Source organism: Nicotiana tomentosiformis, chromosome 11 (assembly GCF_000390325.3).
Source record: "Nicotiana tomentosiformis chromosome 11, ASM39032v3, whole genome shotgun sequence".
NCBI lineage: Eukaryota > Viridiplantae > Streptophyta > Magnoliopsida > Solanales > Solanaceae > Nicotiana > Nicotiana tomentosiformis.
The window spans coordinates 123618219-123639775 of NC_090822.1; the positions used below are offsets into that span (position 1 = coordinate 123618219).

The window sequence follows — 21557 nt, forward strand, 5'->3', positions numbered from 1 at the left end:
ACAATCACTGTATGCAGAAATTCATGATATTTGGATTTGAAGCCCTTCCATCCAATTTATGCAAGAATCATGTAATTAGAAAAACCTTAAAATTTTATTGCACTTCTAGAATATCTACAATTTGTAAAACTTTAACAAGATTCTTGTTCAAATTCAACTTTGAAACTACGGTGTGATGTTCTACTATCGAACTAGCTTTAGAAACATTAGAATAGTACTTTTCTTTACTCCTACCAATACAATGTTGAAGTGAAAGTAAGTTTGTGATTTTTGTTCTGTTAGTTTATAGATATGTATAGTGTAGTCTTGTCCTACATTGTAAGAGGAGTAATATCTCCTTGTAGTGTATAGCTATAAATAAGTACCTCTTGTATTATATTTATCATTCAATATCAATAACATATTTTCTCTCATGCCTTCTCACATGGTATCAGAGCATTAATGAGAAACCCGTCGCTGTGCATCATTCCAGCGACTTTCGGGAAGAAAGACCTCTTCGCCGTGCAATTTTCCGGCTACTTAGAAGGTTGTCCGTAAGCAAATCACTTTCTGTTGGTGTTATGCAAAAACCAACACCACCACAAGACTCCTCAGGATCCTGCGACCAAACCCCAGTCAACCCCACTGGAAAACACACGTCCGCGCGCCCTCACGCACCTGGAAAAGAAAATATTTTCCGGCGAGATCTGACCTACGTGCCGGCGCGTGAGCACTGTTCCGGCCAAATTTTGAAAAAGTTCCAGTTGAATAGTAGGATCGCCTGGTAATTCCGATTCTACCCTCACTGGTTTTGTTTCATTCCGACCACTTTGAGTTTTTCCGTCAGCTACAGTAGATTCCGGCGAGCTACAGTGTTTTCAGCGTGAACAATGTTTTCGGCGCAGAACAATGTTCTGTTTTCCTGCTGTAAATAGTGTTTTTCAAGCTATTTCTTCAGTTTTCTCACAGGAGTTATTTATTTCCACTATTTCAAGTTAACCCTATTACTACAAATTGTAGCGACATGGGAACCGATGCTTTGAATAGTCGGATGGTTTCTTTAGCAGATTATATTGAGTTCCTTCAGTATAAAGCATGTAAGCAGACATCTTTTGAGATAGCTTCTTTTGTTCAAACAGGTAATAGCGTGACTTGTTTCTCCCAATCTTCATCCTCTGAGTCTTGGGTCATTGATTCAGGTGTATCAGATCATATTTCTGGTAACAAATCTCTTTTCACTACTATTTCGTATTCTCAATCTCTTCCAAAAGTCACAATGGCCAATGGGTCTCAAACCATGGTAACTGCAATAGGTCAAGCAAATCCACTTCCTTCCTTACCTTGAGATTCAGTCCTTTATGTTCCCAGTAGTCCTTTTAATCTCATAGTTGTTAGACGCTTAGCCAAATCACTTAAATGTGCTGTTTTATTTCTTGATGACCATGTGCACTTGGATATTTTAAATAAAAAATCGATCTGAGTTGTTTTCTATTTTCCAGACCTTCCACGCTGAAATTCAAAATCAATTTGGGGTTTCTATTCGCACATTTCGTAGTGATAATGCCCGAGAGTATTTGTTTCCCCCATTTCAGCAGTTTATGAAATCTCATGTGATTATTCATCAAACATCTTGTCCGTAAACATTTCAACAAAATGGGGTAGCTGAAAGAAAGAATAAATATCTTATTGAAACTGCTCGTACCCTACTCATACAATCTCATGCTCCGTTGCGTTTTTTGGGGAATGTAGTTCTTACATCTTGCTATCTTATTAATCGTATGCCATCTTCAGCTATCCAGAACCAAGTTCCATTCTCTGTCATGTTTTCCCACTTACCTTTGTTCTCTCTTCCACCCCGTATCTTTGGAAGTACTTGTTTTGTCTATAACCTTACTCCAGGAACAGATAAGTTAGCTCCCCGTGCTCTTAAGTGCGTATTTCTGGGTTTCTCGAGAACACAAAAGGGGTATCGATGCTACTCTCCTGTCCTCCAGTGGTACCTTATGTCCGCTGATGTTACCTTCTTTGAAACCCAATCATACGTCACAGGTTCCGGTCATCACTTAGATATTTCTTAGGTACTACCAGTTTCATCTTTTGGAGATTCAGTCACTTCAGCTCCACCACCTACAGCTCCAGTTGTAGCTCCACCACCTATAGCTCTAGTTCCACCACCTACAGCTCCAGTTGTAGCTCCACCAACTATAGCTCCAGTTCCTCCACATAATCCAGTTCAACCTTCTGCAGCTCTACCACTCTTGACTTATCATCGTCGTCCACATCTAGCATCAGGCCCAGGTGATTCACGCCCCGTATCAGATTCTATACCTACTGCGGACTTGTCTCCTCTTAGTCAACCAATTGCACTCCGCAAAGGTGTACGATCCACACTTAATCCTAATCCCCACTATGTCGGTTTAAGTTATCATCGCCTGTCGTCACCTCATTATGCTTTTATATCTTCTTTGTCCACTGTTTCTATCCCTAAGTCTACAAGTGAGGCACTATCTCATCCAGGATGACAACATGCTATGATTGACGAGATGTTTGCTTTACATGCGAGTGATACTTGGGAGCTTGTTCCTCTTCTTGCACGTAAGTGTGTTGTTGGTTGTCGTTGGGTTTATGCAGTCAAAGTCGGCCCGGATGGCCAGGTTGATCGGCTTAAGGCTCGTCTTGTTGCAAAAGGATATACTCAGATTTTTGGGCTTGATCATAGTGATACTTTCTCTCCCGTGGATAAAGTAGCATATGTTCGTTTCTTTTTGTCCATGGTTGTTGTACGTCATTGGCCTCTTTATCAGTTAGACATTAAGAATGCTTTTCTCCACGGTGATCTTGAGGAAGAAGTTTATATGGAGCAACCACCTGATTTTGTTACTCAGGAGGAGTTTAATGGTTGTGTTTGCAGATTGCGCAGGTCACTATATGGTTTGAAACAGTCCCCTCGAGCTTGGTTTGGTAAGTTCAGCATAATTATTCAGGAGTTCGGCATGACTCGTAGTGAGGCTGATCACTCTGTGTTTTATCGGCATTCTGCTCCTAATATGTGTATTTATCTAGTGGTTTATGTTGATGATATTGTTATTACTGGCAATGATCAAGATGCTATTACTAATCTGAAGCAACATCTCTTTCAGTACTTCCAGACTAAGGATCTGGGTAGATTGAAGTATTTTCTAGGTATTGAGGTCGTTCAGTCTAGCTCAGGTATTGTTATTTCACAGCGGAAGTATGCCTAAGACATTCTTGAGGAGATTGGAATGATGGGTTGCAGACCTATTGACTCTCCTATGGATCCGAATGCCAAGCTTCTGCCTAGACAGGGGAGCCTCTTAGAGACCCTACGAGATATATGAGGTTGGTTGGCAAATTGAATTACCTCACCGTGACTAGACCTGACATTTCTTTTCCGGTGAGTGTTGTAAGTCAGTTTATGGATTCTCCCTGTGATAGTCACTGGGATGCAGTTGTTCGCATTCTTCGGTATATAAAGTCAGCTCCAGGCAAAGGATTACTATTCGAGGATCGAGGCCACGAGCAGATTGTTGGGTACACAGATGCTGATTGGGCAAGATCACCTTTTGATAGACGTTCTACGTCTGGATATTGTGTTCTAGTAGGAGGTAATTTGGTCTCGTGGAAGAGCAAGAAACAGAATGTAGTTGCTCGATCTAGCGCCGAAGCCGAATATCGGGCCTTGGCTATAGCGACGTGTGAGTTAGTTTGGGTCAAGCAGTTGCTCAAGGAGTTAAAGTTCGGAGAAATCAGCAAGATGGAACTAGTGTGTGATAACCAAGTTGCTCTTCATATTGCGTCAAATCCGGTGTTCCATGAGAGGACCAAACACATTGAGATCGACTGTCACTTTGTCAGAGAAAAAATACTTTCAGGAGATATTGTTACAAAGTTTGTAAAGTCGAATGATCAACTAGCAGATATTTTCACTAAGTCTCTTACTGGTTCTCGTATTAGCTACATGTGTAACAAGCTCGGTACATATGATGTGTATGCACCGGTTTGAGGGGGAGTGTTAGTTTATAGATATGTATAGTGTAGTCTTGTCCCACATTGGAAGAGGAGTAATATCTCCTTGTAGTGTATAGCTATAAATAGGGACCTCTTGTATTGTATTTATCATTTAATATCAATAACATATTTTCTCACGTGCCTTCTCACATGTTCCAGTCAAATTATGTCACATTATGTGCAAAGCAGGAGAAACATTTCATATAAAAGATTTAAGAAATTAATATCAGACAAAAGCTCGGTATTTAAGTGAAGAGTAGAGGGATGGACCCTTTATCCACCGAGTTTTGGACCATGTGCCACTGGCCTTCGTTTATAAAACAATTGAGTATAGTATCAGCATTATATATTTGAGAAAAATTCAAGCAGTCATTGGCTGCATTGGCTAGTGTCATGTTTTGAGCAAACATATTTTACTGCAAATTTTCATGTTTGTTCAACTGGAAAGTAAAGGAATTTTTCAGAAGGAATAACTAAGTATTGCATGGAATAATGGGAAAAAGTAGTATCTGTTAGTTGTTTACTTGTGTCTATGATTGATGGAGCTTCTCAACAGGAGAGTTGTAGTGTAGGGCCAGTATTTGTGTCCAGGTATTAAGAAGCATAGCTTTGTCGATACAAGTGCCCCGTTAGGGTATTAGCATAGTTTCTTGGATGGTAGTTTGCAAGTGAGACCAACCTGGTTACCCTGTTTCTCTAAGCCACTCCCTAATAGTAAGATGACTCAGTGAAACTGGTATAGAAGGATATGTGTAGCGAAGTGCAGATTTTTTTTTAATCGATGGCAGCATCTGCAATTATTCTCTCCTTATTATACTAAATGTCCTCACCTTCACTTTTATGCAGATCAGGACTGCAGCCAAAGGCACCGTTGTTTTTCCTCCGAACATCTTGAATAGTATGTTTTTATCTCTGCTTCAAAGAGAAACTGGAGCACAAGCAGCTAGATTTTCAACCTGGCTGCATCAAAGAGAAAAAGAGATGATAAATGGTGGGGTTGTTCTTCCGCCGGACATGCAATGTGGTGATGTCTTAACTTTATGTGGTCTATTGTCTTCAGGAGAACTGTCAATTATACCATGCCTTCCAGATGAAGGCATTGGAGAGGCTAAGGATGCCAGAACTTTCAAACGTAAACATAATATTTGTGAGTTTTGGGATGGAAACAGGAGTAAGAAATTGAGACCATGGTTGATTGGCGAAGGTGAGGGTCGCAGAGCAAAGGGTTTTCCTGATATTACTTTATCCTTGAGCCGTGCAACATTTTTAAGCAGAGAAGCTGTAGAACTTTTTAAAGATGATGACTATCAGCCCTTGACACAAATTGGTGAAGATAATCAAGTCAAGTTCATGTCAGTTCTTGAAGCTAGCAGTAGTGCATCTCACATCGAAGGACAAAATCATGTAAAGGAAACACATGAGAATGAGAATTACAGATACACAGCAGTGTCTTCCAAAGAGTTGCTCTGGGAAGCCATGGCAAGCTGTGCTGAACAGTTTTGCTCCTTTTCTTCTAAAAAGGAAAGTTCTGCACTTAACCCAGGGCTCTATAGGTCTTTACTTTTAGCCGTTCAAAAGGCTGGTGACCAGGGTCTAAGCATGAAAGAAATCTCAATGTCTGTGGATGTTCAGGGTATGAAACCCTTCTTTTTTCACATTACTTTTCTGTTTGATTAAAATATCACAAGAGTGATGCGATGAGTTTTTGTCCCTTATCAGGGGAAAAGATGCTGGGCGTTATTATCGACGTCCTTGAAACTTTTGGACAAGTATTGAAGGTACTATGCTTTGTAGTTGTCAATTTTAATTTTTTTTCCTAGTGGTGGTAATTTGAGATTAGACAAGTATAAAAGAAAGTAGGCAGAGAAGTACTCTCTCCATTCCATTAAAATTGACCTCCTTTTTTTTTGGTCAGTCTGGAAAAGCTAGAACTATTTCGACAAATGGTAAATTTAAGTCCCTCCAAAAATTCTTATTAGTATAGGTTTATTACTACAAGTTTGTATTGTTTCAACTTGATGTGACATATTTTCAATTAACTATTCCACTCTTTCAAAGTTCAAACTATTATTTAAGCACTTCTCTATCAACTTGGAAATGTAATTCAAACATTTACTCTCTTAAACTCCACTCCAATCAAACTAGATCTATCTTTATGAGATGGATGGATTATTTCTTATAGTGGGAATAGTGATATGGTTCGTTTCCCTTTTCCAAGGCCTGGTTGGTTTAGATAGAGGAATTTGTATACTGCAATACTTTGGACCATGTAACCTTTTTTCCCTTTTGTATTGGTAATAGTGTCCAGAAAAATGCCCCCCTCTAGAAAGAGGATAGATCGTAAAACTACACAAACTATTTATTGAGGGTTGTGCCAGAAAACAAGGAATTATAGCCTGTTTGGCCAAGCTGCAAAAATCAGCTTATTTTGAGAAGTGTTTTTTCTCAAAAGTACTTTTGGTAAGAAGTAGTTTGTGTTTGGCTAATTAATTTGAAAAACACTTCTCAAATTAGTATTTGGCCAAACTTTTAAAACCTGCTTCTAAGTGTATTTTTCTCAAAAGTGCTTTTCAAAAAAGTGCTTTTGGAGAGAAGCTACTTTTTTCTGCTTCTCCAAAACTGCTTCTGCTTCTCTTCAAAAGCTTAGCCAAACACTTCAATTTTTGGAAAAAAGCACTTTTGGCTTAAAAAAAACATTTTTGGTCCAAAACAACTTGGCCAAACAGGCTATTAGTATGTTTGTTCCAAGTAAGCTAAGTCAATGCCCTGGTGCAGGTAAATGTCTTATCCACCAGACAAATTCGCATGATTGATACACACCTATGGAGTAGAAAAGGGTGTAAGTTGGCAAAGATAGACATCTTGTCATTATCTGATTTACGATTGATCCTTTTCCCTGCTCCTTTCATCTTGGTAAATTGGTAATGGTTTTTCAGTGATGCTACAGAGAGACAAGATATGAAATGATTAATTGGGGGAGATTTCCACTTTCTGTAATTTGCGCCTATAACCTATTGAACCTTCAATGCAGGTCAATGCTTATGATTCTGTTCATGTGGTTGATTCGTTATATCGTTCTAAGTATGTCTTGTCCACTGTGTCTGTTGCTCGACAAGATTCTTTGGTCATTCCTGCGGGAGTTTCTAAAGGGGCAGCACCAAGCAAATATGAAGCCGCTGAACTCCATAATCCCACTGATCAAAAGCAACCTTCTGAACCTTTACTTGAAAGGCAAAGCACAAATGGACATGATTCACTGGACTTCCAAACTGCAAAATCTCATTTCTGTAAGCCAATATTGTTTTGGATTGATGGTGATGGCACTGTCAACAACATTGTCTACAGAAAACTTGTGTCTCGTGCTCTGGGTATCATAATGCAGAATCCAGGAATTCTAGAGGTATGCACTTTTAAACTTACGGTATCTTATATAAAATGTGGTGCATATCAGTTGATTATGACATGTAGCTGTAGACCATTACAGAAGTGATGTTGGCACGGTTAATTTGCATGGATAGAAAGTGATTACTACGGTCATTATTTATGATGAAGCCTCTTCCCGATATGAACTTATAAATGCATCTTTTAATTTTTGTTGCAGGATAATGTTATTGACCAGATGCATGGTCTGAATCCTCAGGTATATATCCATTTGTAAACTTTCCATGAACAAACTATTCATCAGTGCCCCAGTGTACGTTTCCGATTGACTGAACAAACAGAAGTCACCCCGGGAAAAGATCATAATGATTTCATAGTGTGACCTGAATTTTCTATTTATCATATGAACTGAATTACATGGTTACAGTTCTGGTAAAATAATATCCGAGGACCTTCTCGGCCTTGTCCTCCCAAAAATGAATGTAATTTATTGCTCTTGTTCAAAACTTATCAGTCTTAACTGCATCTTCTTGCTGCCAAGTATTTGTTGCTATAAAGAGATTTGCAATCTAAGTTTAATTGGACTAGTTTTTCTCCCATTTATCTAATCGTGGAGCCAAGTACCTGAGAGCTTATAAATACCACCTTTGACATTCAACTTCTTTCCAAGAACTTCTGTAGTTCTGGGGTTTGCACTAGAGTAATGTCTATCATATATTGCTACTTAGCTGAGGAAGTATACAGTTTCTTTCTTAGTGATCAAAAGTGCCAGATTCTGTAATATTGTATGAAAATCTGTAACTTAGAATTCCAAATTAGATGATTTTAGAGAAAGGTTGTTAGTACATGCTTTGAATGCCTCTGAGAACAACCACAACCCAGTATAATCCCACTAGTGGGGTCTGGGGAGGGTAGTTTGTACGCAGACCTTACCCCTACCCTGGGGTAGAGAGGCTGTTTCCGATAGACCCTCGGCTCCCTCCCTCCAAAACTCCCACCTTGCTTTTGGGGCGACTCGAACTCGCAACCTCTTGGTTGGAAGTGGATGCCTCTGTGAAATGCTAATATATTGCCTTTTTGTCTTAAAGAGTTGCAGAACTTTGTTAGAGATGATGATTCTGGATAACCATATCATTGCGCAAAAAATGTTTGAAACTAAAGCTGGGCCACCTGCAATTCTCAGTGGCCTTCTTGGAAGACAATTCATGAATTCAAAGATTATTTTAAAACGACATCTCTTCGCAAATCCCACGAGTACTTCCCTTTTGTAAAAATGGAAACATCTATCTGTAAGTACAAGCACTGATCTACCGTTCTTATAATTTATCAGGGTTTTGTGCAGAACTATGTTTTTTTGGATGCTTATTTTGTTCATTTTGGGGTTGTAAAGTCTCAAAAGAGGAAGCCAGAGATACAGTAGTTTATCATTTTGTACAGCTAACTTTAGTTAGAGAAGTACTGTATGCATTAGGTAATTGTGAGAGTTCTCACAAAAGGAGTTGTAGATCATAATAAGTTCTACCTTCCAACCCCCCCCCCCCCCCCCCACACACACACACAATTATCTTACTCTTTTAGGAGAGAGGTACATGAGCAAGCATACTGGATGACACAATCATATCTGATTGCTTTCCACCAACTGAAATCCTTTCTAGTTCACCATACTAGAATATTAGTGCCGTAGTGAAAAGCCAGTGACATGATTACAGTGCGCACAAGAGAATTATGAAAAGCTTGCTTGTGGTAACGAGAGGTATAAATAGGAATTAATTACTTGGGAATAATACTTGGTTCAAGAGGAATATAAACCCCATACAATCACCAAAATTCAAGATAGTCATAGGTTCTCTTAAAAAGTTGTTGAGTCTTCTACAATTACTTGATTATGGAACATATGCAAGAATAATTGTTTAAATTGAATAATGCAAATACTCAAGAGAGAGAGAGCAAAATAAAAAAAAATTAAAACTTGATATAACCTTTTCTCCATAAGTAACATTAGAGTATTTCCCAGTTAAAACTTTAGATATGACTGATTAACTAATGTTTCAAAATTTATTTTTGGTTCCTTAGAACCATATAATGCAACACCAAAAACTCCCATTAAAAATATACCAGAATAGTTGAGCATAGATATTTCTTTCCTCTCCACATGGATAGAATTAAATAAATAAGAATTAATTCTACTTCCACGTGATGAAAAAAAGTAAAGGTCTCGACAAGAAAATAATCCATATATATATATTTTCTCATCATCTCTAATTTTCTCAAAACATCCTTAGTCTTTTTTCCTTTTTCTTTTGTTATGGTTTCAGCACCGGAACACGAGTTCTTATTTTCTGAAAAATGTTGTTAATGTTATTGGAGGATTCGAGGATGATTAATGATAGTTGTTCCCTCTCTATATTCTTATATATTGCATACATATATAGTCATGTATCATATAGGAGTGTGGATGAAATGGAGGTTAGCATCTGGAGTCCTGTGTAATAAGTGGTACCGAAACTTAAAGGCAAGTTCTATAGAGCGGTGGTTAGACCGGCCATGCTGTATGAGGCTCAGTGTTGGGCAACCAAGAATTCTCAAACCCAGAAGATGAAAGTGTCAGAAATGAGGATGTTGAGATCGATGTGCGAGCAGATAAGATTAGGAATGAAGATATTCGAGAGAATGTGGCGTGACTCCTATGGACGACAAGATGCGGGAAGCGACGCTTAGATGGTTCGAGCAGGTGCAGAGGAGAAGCATAGATGCCACAGTTAGGAGGTATGAGTAGTTGAAATTGACATGTATGAGCAGAGGTAGAGGGCGGCCTAAGAAGTATTGGAGTGAGGTGATCATACAGGACATGACGTGACTTCAGATCTCCGAGGACATGGCTTTTGATAGGAAGGTGTGGAGGTCGAGCATTAGGGTTGTAGGTTAGGAGGGAGTCGAGATTTTTTATACGTGGTGTCGGGGGCGGGGCTAGGCTGGTAATGTTTCGCCTTGGGTCGTTAGTGGTTTATGTAGTTCCACACTGTTTATGTAGTTTCCACACTATTTTCTATGGCATTATTACTGGTTATTGTTATTGCTTTTTCCATCTATTTTCTGTTTCTTAAGATGCTGATATTATTTTTCTAGCTTCTATTATTAACTGACCCATTGCCTATTGTTATTTTCTTCTTCTTGAGCCGAGAGTCTTTCGGAAATAGCCTCTCTACCCCTCTAGGGAATGGGGTCTGCGTACACTCTACCCTTCCCTGACTCCACTTGTGAGATTTTACTGGGTTGTTGTTGTTGTTGCTATTGCATACATATATAATTATTACAGTATGTCCAGAGAGCCGGAACAATTGTCTTCTTCATTTAATTCCACGTCATAGTAAAGCCTCCGTAGTTCTAATAAATTATAAGAAATGTGGAGACTTTATTAAATGTCGAATTAAAAAACTATGACAACTTATCTCAGCCTAGATTGGGACTACAAAAGTGTTGTTGAGGCACATATGCGACAACAACAACGACCTAGTAAAATCCTACAAAGTGGAGTATGGGGAGGTTAGTATGTACGCAGATCTTACTCCTACCCCGATATGGCAGAGAGGTTGTTTCCGATAGACACTCGTCTCAGGAAGACGGAAATAAAATAAGAAGAGACAATTCATCAGTAACATCAGCAGAAATCATAGAAATAGTAATAGCAGCATAAAAACCATAAAATAGATGACATGCAATAACAATAACCAGTAATTAAGGCCCGGGGCTATGATAAATAGAAAAGATAGTCTGGACTCAACATTAACACCTAATCGTCTAAGATCAACCCTATCAAACCCGCCTCACCCCCGGTATGAAGTAGAAAAAGCTCGACTACCCCTAGCCTACAACCCTAATGCTTGACCTCCAGACCTTTCTATCAAGGGTCATGTCCTCGAAAATCTGCAGTCATGCCATGTCCTGCCTGATCACCTCATCCCAATACTTCTTAGGTCGCCCTCTACCTCTTCCCGTACCAACCAAAGCCAACCTCTCACACCTCCTCACAAGGGCATCAAGGCTTCTCCTCCGTACGTGCCCGAACCATCTGAGTTTCGCTTTCCGCATCTTGTCATCTACAGGGGCCACGCCCACCTTCTCCCGAATATCCTCATTCATAATCTTATCCGTCCTAGTTCCGCACATCCATCTCAACATCCTCATCTATGCTACCTTCATCTTCTGGATATGAGAGCTCTTGATCGGCTAACACTCTGCCCCATACAACATGGTCGGTCTAACCACAACTCTATAAAACTTACCTTTGAGTATTGATGGCACTTTTTTGTCACACAGGACTCCAAATGCTAACCTCCATTTCATCCAGCCTGCCCCTATACGGTGAGTGACGTCCTCGTCAATCTCTCCATCCCCCTGGATAACTAACCCAAGGTACTTGAAATTACCTCTCTTGGGGATGACCTGTGATCAAGGGAGGCCCTTCCATAAAGCAAGTAAAGCAACTTCTTTAGGCCCTACATTTATAGGAGCCCCATTTTTTGTTACACCTAATAGGCTATGTATAAGTTTAAATGTTCTTTGAAGTGAAATTTTTTGATTTCTTTCTTTAACAAGTATAAAGAAGAAGGATTTGCAACTGCTATGATTTCTGCCAAGAAAATTGCACTTGAAATGAATATTGAACCCGAAGTTCGTAAGAAACGTATGATATATAAGAAGTAACAATTTGATTAGAATGTTGAAAATAAAATCTCAAAATATTTCGAAGAGCCCTTTGGAATTTATTACTGTATACATAGTAGACAAGGCTATTTGTTTTTACTTCAAAATAGATTTGAACAATTCGAAGCATATGAAAATATATTTGGTTTTCTATTTAGCGGTAAAGATTAAGATCACTAGATGATAAAATTTTGAAAACATATTACCTTAATCTTGAATGTTCCTTAATGCATGATAATCAATTCGATATTGACGATTTAGATTTATTATCAGAATTAAAAATATTAAGAAAAATAGTATAATTAGAAGATAACAGTTTAACTGATACACTCGGTCAAATAAAAAAAATTGATTCTTTTTCCAATGCCGATATTACTTATGGAATATAGGTAATAACTCTTGTTTCCTTTTTAGCGGAAAGAAATTTTCAAAGTTAAAATTGATAAAATCTCACCTAAGATAAACAATGTCTCAATAAAGATTAAATGAATTAACAATATTGTCAATTAAGAAAGATTTATTAGGAGTTATTTATTATAAGAAAATTATTAATAACTTTGTATCTAAGAAATGCTAGAAAATAGACTTCAAATAAATAAATAATTTAAAAAAAGAAAAGAAAAGTTAAGGTCCTTCGTAAAGTTTGGATTTAGGCCACAAAACTCGTCGGGCCGCCCCTGCCTGTGATCCAAGCCTCATGTCCCTGCCTACTTCCCTTGACTCAGCACTGAACTTACACTCCAGGTACTCTGTCTTAGTCCTGCTTAACTTGAAACTCTTAGACTCGATGGCATGCCTCCAACCTCTCGTTAATACCATCTCACGTCTCATCAATTAGGACTATGTCATCAGCGAATAACAAACACCATGGCACATCCCCTTGAATATGGTTTGTCAATGCATCCATCACCAATGCAAATAAGAACGGGCTAAGCACAGAGCCTTGGTGTAAACCCATAACAACCGGGAAATGCTCTGAGTCGTTTCCCACAGTCCTAACCTTAGTCTTAGCTCCATCATACATGTCCTTGATCGCTCTGATGTAAGCTACCAGCACACCCTTTGCCTCAAGACATCTCCAGAGCACCTCCCTAGGGACCTTGTCATATGCTTTCTCCAAGTCGATAAACACTATGTGTAGATCCTTCTTCTTATCCTTGTACTGTTCCACAACCTCCTAATTAGGTGGATAGCTTCCGCGGTCGAGCGATCCGGCATGAACCCAAACTGGTTGTCGGATATAGATACTTTCCTCCTCACCCTCACCTCTACCACCCTCTCCCAAACTTTCATGGTATGACTTAGTAACTTGATACCCCTATAATTGTTACAAAATTGGATATCACCTTTGTTCTTGTACAATGGTACCACTGTACTCCACCTCCACTCATCCGGCATTCTCTTCGTCCTAAAAATTTCATTGAACAGTCCTGTCAGCCACTCCAAGCCTGCTCTACCCACACACTTCCAAAACTCAACCGGAATTTCGTCTGGCCCGGGTGCTCTACCCGTACTCATCTTACGCAAAGCCCACGCGACCTCCTCCACCTTAATGCGCCTGCAATACCTAAAGTCACGGAGACTCTCCGAATGCCCCAAATCCCCTAGCAGTATATCCCGGTCCCCTATGCGAATTAAGGTAAAATTAATTTAAGTTCTTGCACTACTGTATATTGATGTGAAGTTTCCTGTGATTCCAAGCCGCTGTGTTTTTTTCTATTTTGTTAGCTGTATATGCTAGGCATTAGAATTACAATCTTTTAGCAGGTTGATATGAGCTTAACCTTTTAATTTATGTAATATTCTTCGAAGGCTTAAAGGATTTAGTTTTTACAAAAGATTGAGACGTTTGAATCTATGTTCCCTCCATTACACCTCTTTAGTATTTATCTCTTGATATTTGAGTTTGAATTTTCATAGCCCTACAAAAGTAAAATTATACAATTGTTTTAATAATTTTTCAGCTAGTACTAAGTGTGCCAAAATAATGCATGTGATTAGATTCGTTGAACCATAAAACTTTTTATTTTTCATTTTAGCCATATTTACATTATGAGCAGAATAAAGACTTGAACTAGATGATTAATAACATTGCAGACAGAAACATTTTTTTAAAATGATTATTTCGTTTCAGGAATACAAAATAATTGGGTTTCAGAAGAAAAAAAAAACTGTTTCTTTTAACAAAATGGTTATGAAGAAAAAAACTAGAAAATGGAACTGCAAAATATTTGTAGTCCACCCTCCAATGACATGCAGTGTTGTCAATGACGCGCTTAAGCCCTGAAGCGAGGCTCAAAACATGTTGAGCGCTTCGCCTTGCTTTGGGGGCGCTTTTGTGTCGCATCAAGGCTCTAAGGCATATTTTTCCTTGCCGATGAGTGTAATCCTGAAAAGGCGACACTAAACAACTGATATTTCATTTTATTTTAATTATTTTTCAATTTTTTATCTATATATGTGTTATTCATGTTTATAATTATTGGTTTTGGACTACACATATATATATATATATATATATATATATATATATATATATATATATATATATATATATACTTTTTTTCCCGTTGCGCTTTTTTCATTAAAGCTCACGCTTTATTTGCGCTTTGCGGTTAAAGCTCCCACAAACCTTAGAGTTTTTTTTACGCTTTTCGCCTTTGATAACACAGATGACATGCAGAGATTGCTGGATGTCTTATATCCTTAGGAAGAAGAGAAAAATGTCTTAGTTTCTTGAAAGGACTTAGAATTTTATCCGAATCTTATTGCCTTAAGTTTAGTTTCTATAAGCTATGGTCAGTTTTTTTAAATGTGGTCCGATTTCGTCATAGGTGGCTTGAGATGGTATTCAATAATTGCTTTCAACTCTAATCATGTATACATATACAAAAATACTAAAGGACTCATATACATAGTAATTGCATTCATTTTTAACACATTAACGTTAAGTTTTGGATTTGCCTCTGAAATTGGTATGCAGTTTGCAGATATATATATATAGGCAGTGTTACACATCATTGGAAGAATATAAATCAGATTATAAGAATGAAAACATGAAAAGAAAAATAGTTTTTTGATGAATTACATTAACAGTAAAAAAAATAGAGCAGATATTAATTTTTTTTTAAAAACAACTTTATGCTATCAATGCATATAACAGTTTTTCTGGTGATCCAAAAATGTTCTTCCTCATACAAAATGCAGCATTAAGAAACTCATCAATGGCTATAACTGAAGAACCCTTTAAACCTTCTTTAGTAGTAATAGAAGCATTGTGAATCATCTCTTTCACCATTAAAGCTCTCTTTCTCATCTCCTTTCCTTGTGTTTCCTTCATAATAATCTCAATTTTCTTCACTATCTCCTCGTGCTTTATATCAGAGCTAATTACTACTCCACTAGCCATTATTCTAACACAAACTTTAAGCTCTTCCTCTAACATCTTTGCATTAAAAGACTGCTCTGCTCCCATTGGCCATCCAAGAATTGGAATTCCATTTGTAAGAGCTTCCATTACTGAATTCCATCCACAATGACTCAAAAATTCGCCAATTGATTTATGTGACAAAATCTCCATTTGCGGTGCCCATTGTTGGACTATAAGTCCTTTTTTACTATATTGAATTCTTGGTAACCACTCCTTTTCTTGATTAATATTTGATGAGTTCCTATTTATCCATATGAAATTTACCCCACTAGATTCAAGTGCTCTGGCTAAGTTCTCTCTTTGTGACTCTGTTAGTGTACATTGAGAACCAAATGCTACATAAAGAACTGAACTTGGAGACTTGGTGTCAAGATAATTTGCACAAATCTTTGAAACACTTTCTGCTTCTGATGATTTTCCAGCTCTTGCTTTGCTACCAAATGATGAAACAATTGGTCCTATTGTCCATATTGGACAAGGGAATTGCTTTCTATAATAAGCCAATCCCATCAAATCCATCTCCTCCACTGTATTAAACAACATTCCATCAGTCTCTAGCCATTCTTGAAACATGGTCTGAGGAAATGGCACAGGTCCTGTAAAAAACGTAAATCGTATATGTAAAAAACACTAATATTTCGTAATTTCTATAGTTCAATGTATTATGTTGCTAAGAACATTCATTGAGTTTAAATCCTGAATCGGCAGTTACCTGTAATGGCTCTAATTTCTTCAGTCAATTCTTTAACAAGAATCTTACAGTTTTTGAAACCAGGAAGAAAATATTCATCATCTGATTTTTTTCCTACATGAGGAAGATTTATCCAAGTTGAATGATAAGCCCCCATACCAAAACATCCACCAGCATTGAATATAACATGAAACATTCCAAATGTATGAGCAATCTTAGCTGTCCATGAAAAGAACATGTCTGAAATGACACAAAGTGGTGGCCTAGAGCAATTTTCTTCAAGAAAAAGATTGGACATGATTTTAGTGAAGGCTGGTTTGAGAGAGGGAGTGGATTCGAGGAATCGGATGAAGAGCGGAAGTGGCAGATTCTCGGTGGATTCAGTGTTGGGAGGGAGGCCGTGGGATGTGCTATCGTAAGGGATTTCGAGGAGACGAATGAAGGATTGTGGCGGAATAGATGGACGGAGTTTCTTGATATTGAGAGAGGTGGTGATAAAGGTTATGTAATAACCTTTTTCTTGCTCTAGTTTGAGAGCTAATGCTAAAAAGGGGATGAAATGGCCTTGTGCCATTAATGGAAACATTACTATGTTTTCTCTTTTTTGTGCCATTGACAAGAGTGTATAGAAGAAACTATAGCTCTGTGTGTGAGAGAGAAAATATAGAGAGTTTGAGTATAGTTCTTGGACTAAGATATATAGAGGCCATGAAGTAAGTTTTTAAGCTTTATCTCTTTGAATTTCTTGAATTATGATCTGCTATCATTATCAAGTCTTTTTTTAATTCTTAATAAAAGAGAGATTTTGGAAACCATGTGAATATATTCTTAACAGACCATCAATTCCAAAATGTAAAATATAATAAAACATTTTGGTCAGGTATTTGTCTTACTTGATTCTTTAAATAGTGGAGTAACAACCTGATCAAGAAAATGTGTGGAAAGTGACATAGTAGTTGAAATATCTATACTTGTATTGTTTGAATATTTGTGCAGCTATTTTTTGGAAGAAGCCGTAGGACAAATTTAAAAGAAAGACCTATACATGTTGCAGAAGCTTATTTGGCTTTATAAAAGTGTATAATTGTTTTGCACCATCATGTTAAATTATCTACAATATTAGGTTACTGTATGTAACAAGCATGATCTGGAAATCTGAAAAAATATAGTATAGTAAATAACCTACTATGATATGGTTAATACATGTAAAAATAAGTATATAATTTAATTTAAAATATATACCCTTTTTAATATTTCCTTTAATCTTTGTTGTTTCAGTTTTTCTTTTTCTCCATTCCCTCTTTTTGTTTTGTTTTTGGTTTCCTTTTTTACTTTGGAATACTAACATGCCGCTCGCTCGCAAGATACTTCTACTTTGTGCATGTACAGTGTTCTTAATTCTTAATAACAGGCATCGAAATTGAATTGCTCATAGCCTCCATAGTGGTGGAGCCATATTTACTGGATTTCTTTCCGGAGTTGTACCGTGTATATATGTAAAATATTTTTTTATGTGCTTATATATAATTAAGATGATATTACAACAGTATTTTGCATAAACATGTCATCGTACTATCATAGTAAAGTGTATTGTGGATCCCTAAAGTTTTTGGGCCATAGATAAGATTGGGTCGTGTTTCAAAAAGGGGTATTATCACTTTTAGCCAACGCCAGAAATTATTTATATCTGGTAGCCGAAAAAGTATATAAAATTTGTATAATTTTTGTATATAATAAATATACAAAATATATATATATATATATATATACAAAAATTATACAAATTTTATACAACTTTTCGGCTATTATTTTTACATAGGCTATAATGTCTCATTTTTCCTTTCAAAATCACAAGCCCAAATTCCTCCTGGGCTTTTGTTCTGAATGCGTCTTGTCCTCTTATATTTGGGCAAAATACAAAAGTGGTCGGTCGATATATATATATATATATATATATATATATATATATATATATATATATATATATATATATATATATATATATATATATATTCTTAATCTTAACTATATATATACCAAGGGGACCAGAAGCGAAGCCCCTAAAAGATTAGGAAAAAAATAAATAAATGTAAGGACAGGAAGCAAGTAACAATAAGATAATTAAACCTGTAGAATAAAGTAAATTAGAGTGCAAATAAATAAATTTATGGGGCAGAGCCAACCATGTAAATAAAATGCGACAAAGTAATTTAGGTGGTATAACCGACCATAATGCAGAGTAATATAAATGGAGTAAGTGAGCAAGAGTAAAGTAAATAAAAACTTGATTGTTATTTAAAATGAAAAAAAAAAATTGATAATACAAGTTAAAAACTTATAATATACTTAGAGATAGAGCTCTAACCAATTTTAGAGAGGGGGAGAGAATTCTTTCTCAAGTGGTAGTGTAAGTTGTGTCTTTTACAAGTGATATGGGGGGTTATTTATAGCCAAAAACTAAAAATTACATAGTGTTTTCTAATGTCATCCATGATGTCATTAGGAGTAAGTGCTAGCTGATGTCATGGATGATGTCAATTGTGATATCATTGTGCTGTCACGCTGATGTAATTTCTGATTAATTTCTCAGAACATTAAATCAGGGTCTTCTGATGATGATGATGATCATTTTTCAGACGAAGATGCTTGATTTTGTTGACCTGGAATTTGTGTCTTGAGAGAATCAAGAATATTTTTCATTTGGTGAATAAAATCAAGCATGTTGCTGGAACCGGCTAGTTGTGCACTTGCAATGGACTTTGTTGTAAAAATAATATTTCGGCACATCTGTTATAGCTAGATACTGCGGATGAGATAGAAACCACTTGTCTACTGCTGGCACATAGGCTTCAGATGAATCCTACATTTTGTACCATTTGCAGTGGCCTTGGAGGGCTAACCACAGTAGTCCTTTATGTCTTTCTGGCTTATGGAAGGAAAACGTCTGGGAGTATATCCATGGGATATGAAATCTGTGGGAAAATTATAGGAGTATGGGTATTTGCTACTCACTAGAAAACCTGTGGCAGAAATAATCATATCCTTCTTTTACTGGTGCTGGGAGGATTTTAACTCTATGACCATATGCAGGATACCATTGATGTATAAACCACTAAGGGAATTCAGAGGTTAATTGTTTACTCTAGAGGATGAACCATGAATGCTTTCCAAGTTGGTTTTGGAAGGTGAAAGCATTCATCCATGATGTCTGGTAGTCGTAATAATTGTAAAATTACGAATCAAAAGGCTGAGAAAGTCTTTTGTATTTGGCTGGATGGTTCCCCATTCTTTTGGTGAGATTATTTTGTTAATCCACACCATAATATGCGTGACATATGATTGGGTTTGTTTTTCTTTGTGAGGCTTAAACAAGCAGGAACTGATATCTATGAGAATAAATTCATAGTATTTTTGTGTATATTTATGGATGTTTTGAACAAAATTGGCTGAAGGGCTAAGTATTTTCTTAGCTACCTCCTCGAGGTTGGAATGCCAGAATTTTGGTTCAATCTGAATGCGTGGGTAAACACTTTCATTCTTAATATAAGTAGGTTCCTCGAAGGAGGAACTTTTGTTGAAGAAATAGGTTGTGGCACTGGTGAAGAAAGTGCCTGATTAGTTGTGGTTTTTGAGATGTTGGATCGACATCCTGTACCTGCAATGGAGCTTGTAGCCTCCAATATCTTTTGTGTGGTGCTTTTAGCAACCACAGGAATTTAAGGGGTCGTGTGACTTTGGGCCGCCACGGAGTTGGAAGAAGATGCGTGGCTTTGTGCTGCCACCTTGGAACTATAATTTTTATATAATTAGTACTGATCTCCCAGTTATTTTTTAAATAGGCCAGGCATGGTCATTTGATCTTTAATTCCCATGAGTTGGCACCATTGCATGAATTCTCCTTTTGTCCAAGGAGAAGTCATGGTCTGTGCTAGTTGAGTTTAAGCTTGTTGATATTCTTCTTCTGCCCATCTTTTTGGACGAAAAATTGGAATGGGTCCTGAACTTTCTATCATATGAATTTGGGGGAGTCCGCTCATGGCATAGTCTGATGGCTTCCTATATTTGGGCTGGCTTGGTCCAGCTGCGCCTTTTAAGAGTTGCTTGGAGGCAACTGAAATGGTATGTTGTTTGAAAACAACATCTGTAGCAGACTGTTTGGGTACTGCTTCAGTAATATTTACCTCAAGTGGAGGAAGAACAGGTATTGGAGGATCTGAAATTTTTTCTTTCTTTTTTCTTGGCATTTTATCTCCCCTGCAAGAATTCTCGGATAAGAAAATCTGGAATACAGTTTAAGCTCCCTTTGATATATTCTATATCAAAATAAAAAATAGATAAAATAGCTTGCCATCTATCAAATATATGTTTAGAAGCAAAATTTTGTACATCATTTTGTAAAACGGATTTCGCAGCTTTACAATCAATTCTTAACAAAAAAAATTTATTTAATAAATCAGCTTGAAATAAAAAAATGTACAAAATAATTGCTAAAATTTCTTTTTAAATTGTAGGATAATTTTGTTTGGAATTATTCCAATATTTTGATGCAAATGCAACAATTTGCTCCTTGTCATCTTTTTTCTGCTTAAAAATGCCACCATAACCAATGTCTGATGCATCGGTCTCAACTATTTTGGATGCAGAAGGATCGGGGAGAGATAAGCAAGGAAGGTCTTTGAATTTCAATTTGATTTCTTTGATAACATTGGTGTGGACTGAAGTCCACAGAGGTGGAGGTTTTTTCAACCTATCATGGAGAGGTTTTAGCAAATTGCTAAGGCTTGAAATGAAATCTGATACATAATTAACACATCCTAAAAATCTTTGAAGCTGGGTTTTATCTAAAATTTGGTCAATAAATTTGTCAGCAAATTGTATGGATCTTTGAATAGGGATAATGGTTCCCTGTTGGATATTATGCCCAAGAAATCGGATGTTGATTTGAAAAAGACTATATTTAGTTTTTGATAAAACTAATCTATTTTATTTGATAGCATTAAAGAAAACCTTTAGATATTTAAAATATTATTTTATGCTAGTAGAAAATACTAAAACATCATCAATATAAACAATAATAAATTGTGAAAAGGATTAAAAATATCATTCATTATCCTTTGAAATTCGGAAGGAGCATTTTTTTAAAACCAAATGGCATTACATTCTATTCGTGTTGTCCAAATGGTACCGTAGAAGCAATTTTATATCTTTCCTTGGGATCTATTTGAATTTGCCAAAATCCTGATTTTAAATCAAATTTTGAAAAGATAGTTGCAGCATAAAGTAGTTGAAGTAAATCTTTTTTGTTTGGAATAGGGTATCTAATCAAGCGAAGTTCTTTGTTCA

At 36.8% G+C, this 21557-nt stretch overlaps 2 protein-coding genes and 1 long non-coding RNA gene across 15 annotated transcripts in view; 2 read left to right on the forward strand and 1 right to left on the reverse strand.

The window, feature by feature from the left end:
• LOC104088747 (uncharacterized) overlaps positions 1-9185 on the forward strand; it is a 32783-nt gene extending 23598 nt beyond the window's left edge. For 11 of the 13 annotated variants that reach the window (XM_070188229.1, XM_070188232.1, XM_070188237.1 and 8 more), the window contains 5 exons: positions 4855-5641; positions 5728-5786; positions 7040-7408; positions 7610-7648; positions 8478-9185. In XM_070188229.1, coding sequence (XP_070044330.1) covers positions 4855-5641; positions 5728-5786; positions 7040-7408; positions 7610-7648; positions 8478-8660 — 1437 coding nt within the window. In that variant the 3' untranslated portion in view covers positions 8661-9185. Of the gene's footprint in view, positions 1-4854; positions 5642-5727; positions 5787-6783; positions 6848-7039; positions 7409-7609; positions 7649-8477 lie in introns of those variants that run through there. The other 2 variants (XM_070188235.1, XM_070188239.1) reach the window with 2 other exon arrangements.
• Positions 9186-15150: 5965 nt separating this feature from the next.
• On the reverse strand, positions 15151-17936 carry LOC104088748 (UDP-glycosyltransferase 92A1-like). The gene is made up of 2 exons (XM_009593486.3): positions 16236-17936; positions 15151-16119 (listed from the first exon to the last, which is right to left on the reverse strand). Exons 1-2 carry the CDS (start codon positions 16825-16827, stop codon positions 15233-15235), a joined length of 1479 nt encoding a protein of 492 aa, XP_009591781.1. The 5' UTR covers positions 16828-17936; the 3' UTR covers positions 15151-15232.
• A 1735-nt stretch (positions 17937-19671) lies between these two features.
• Positions 19672-21163, forward strand: LOC138900741 (uncharacterized). Its single transcript, XR_011411981.1, has 2 exons — positions 19672-20415; positions 20858-21163. It is a non-coding gene; the product is annotated as an uncharacterized lncRNA (long non-coding RNA).
• Positions 21164-21557: the final 394 nt, after the last annotated feature.

Bases quoted from the DNA above. Each gene is read 5' to 3' on its own strand.
- LOC104088748 (XM_009593486.3), bottom strand. From the start codon at position 16,827: ATGGCACAAAAAAGAGAAAACATAGTAATGTTTCCATTAATGGCACAA. The intron at 16,120-16,235 runs GTAACTGCCGAT...CGTTTTTTACAG, and splicing joins AGAAATTAGAGCCATTACAG to GACCTGTGCCATTTCCTCAG.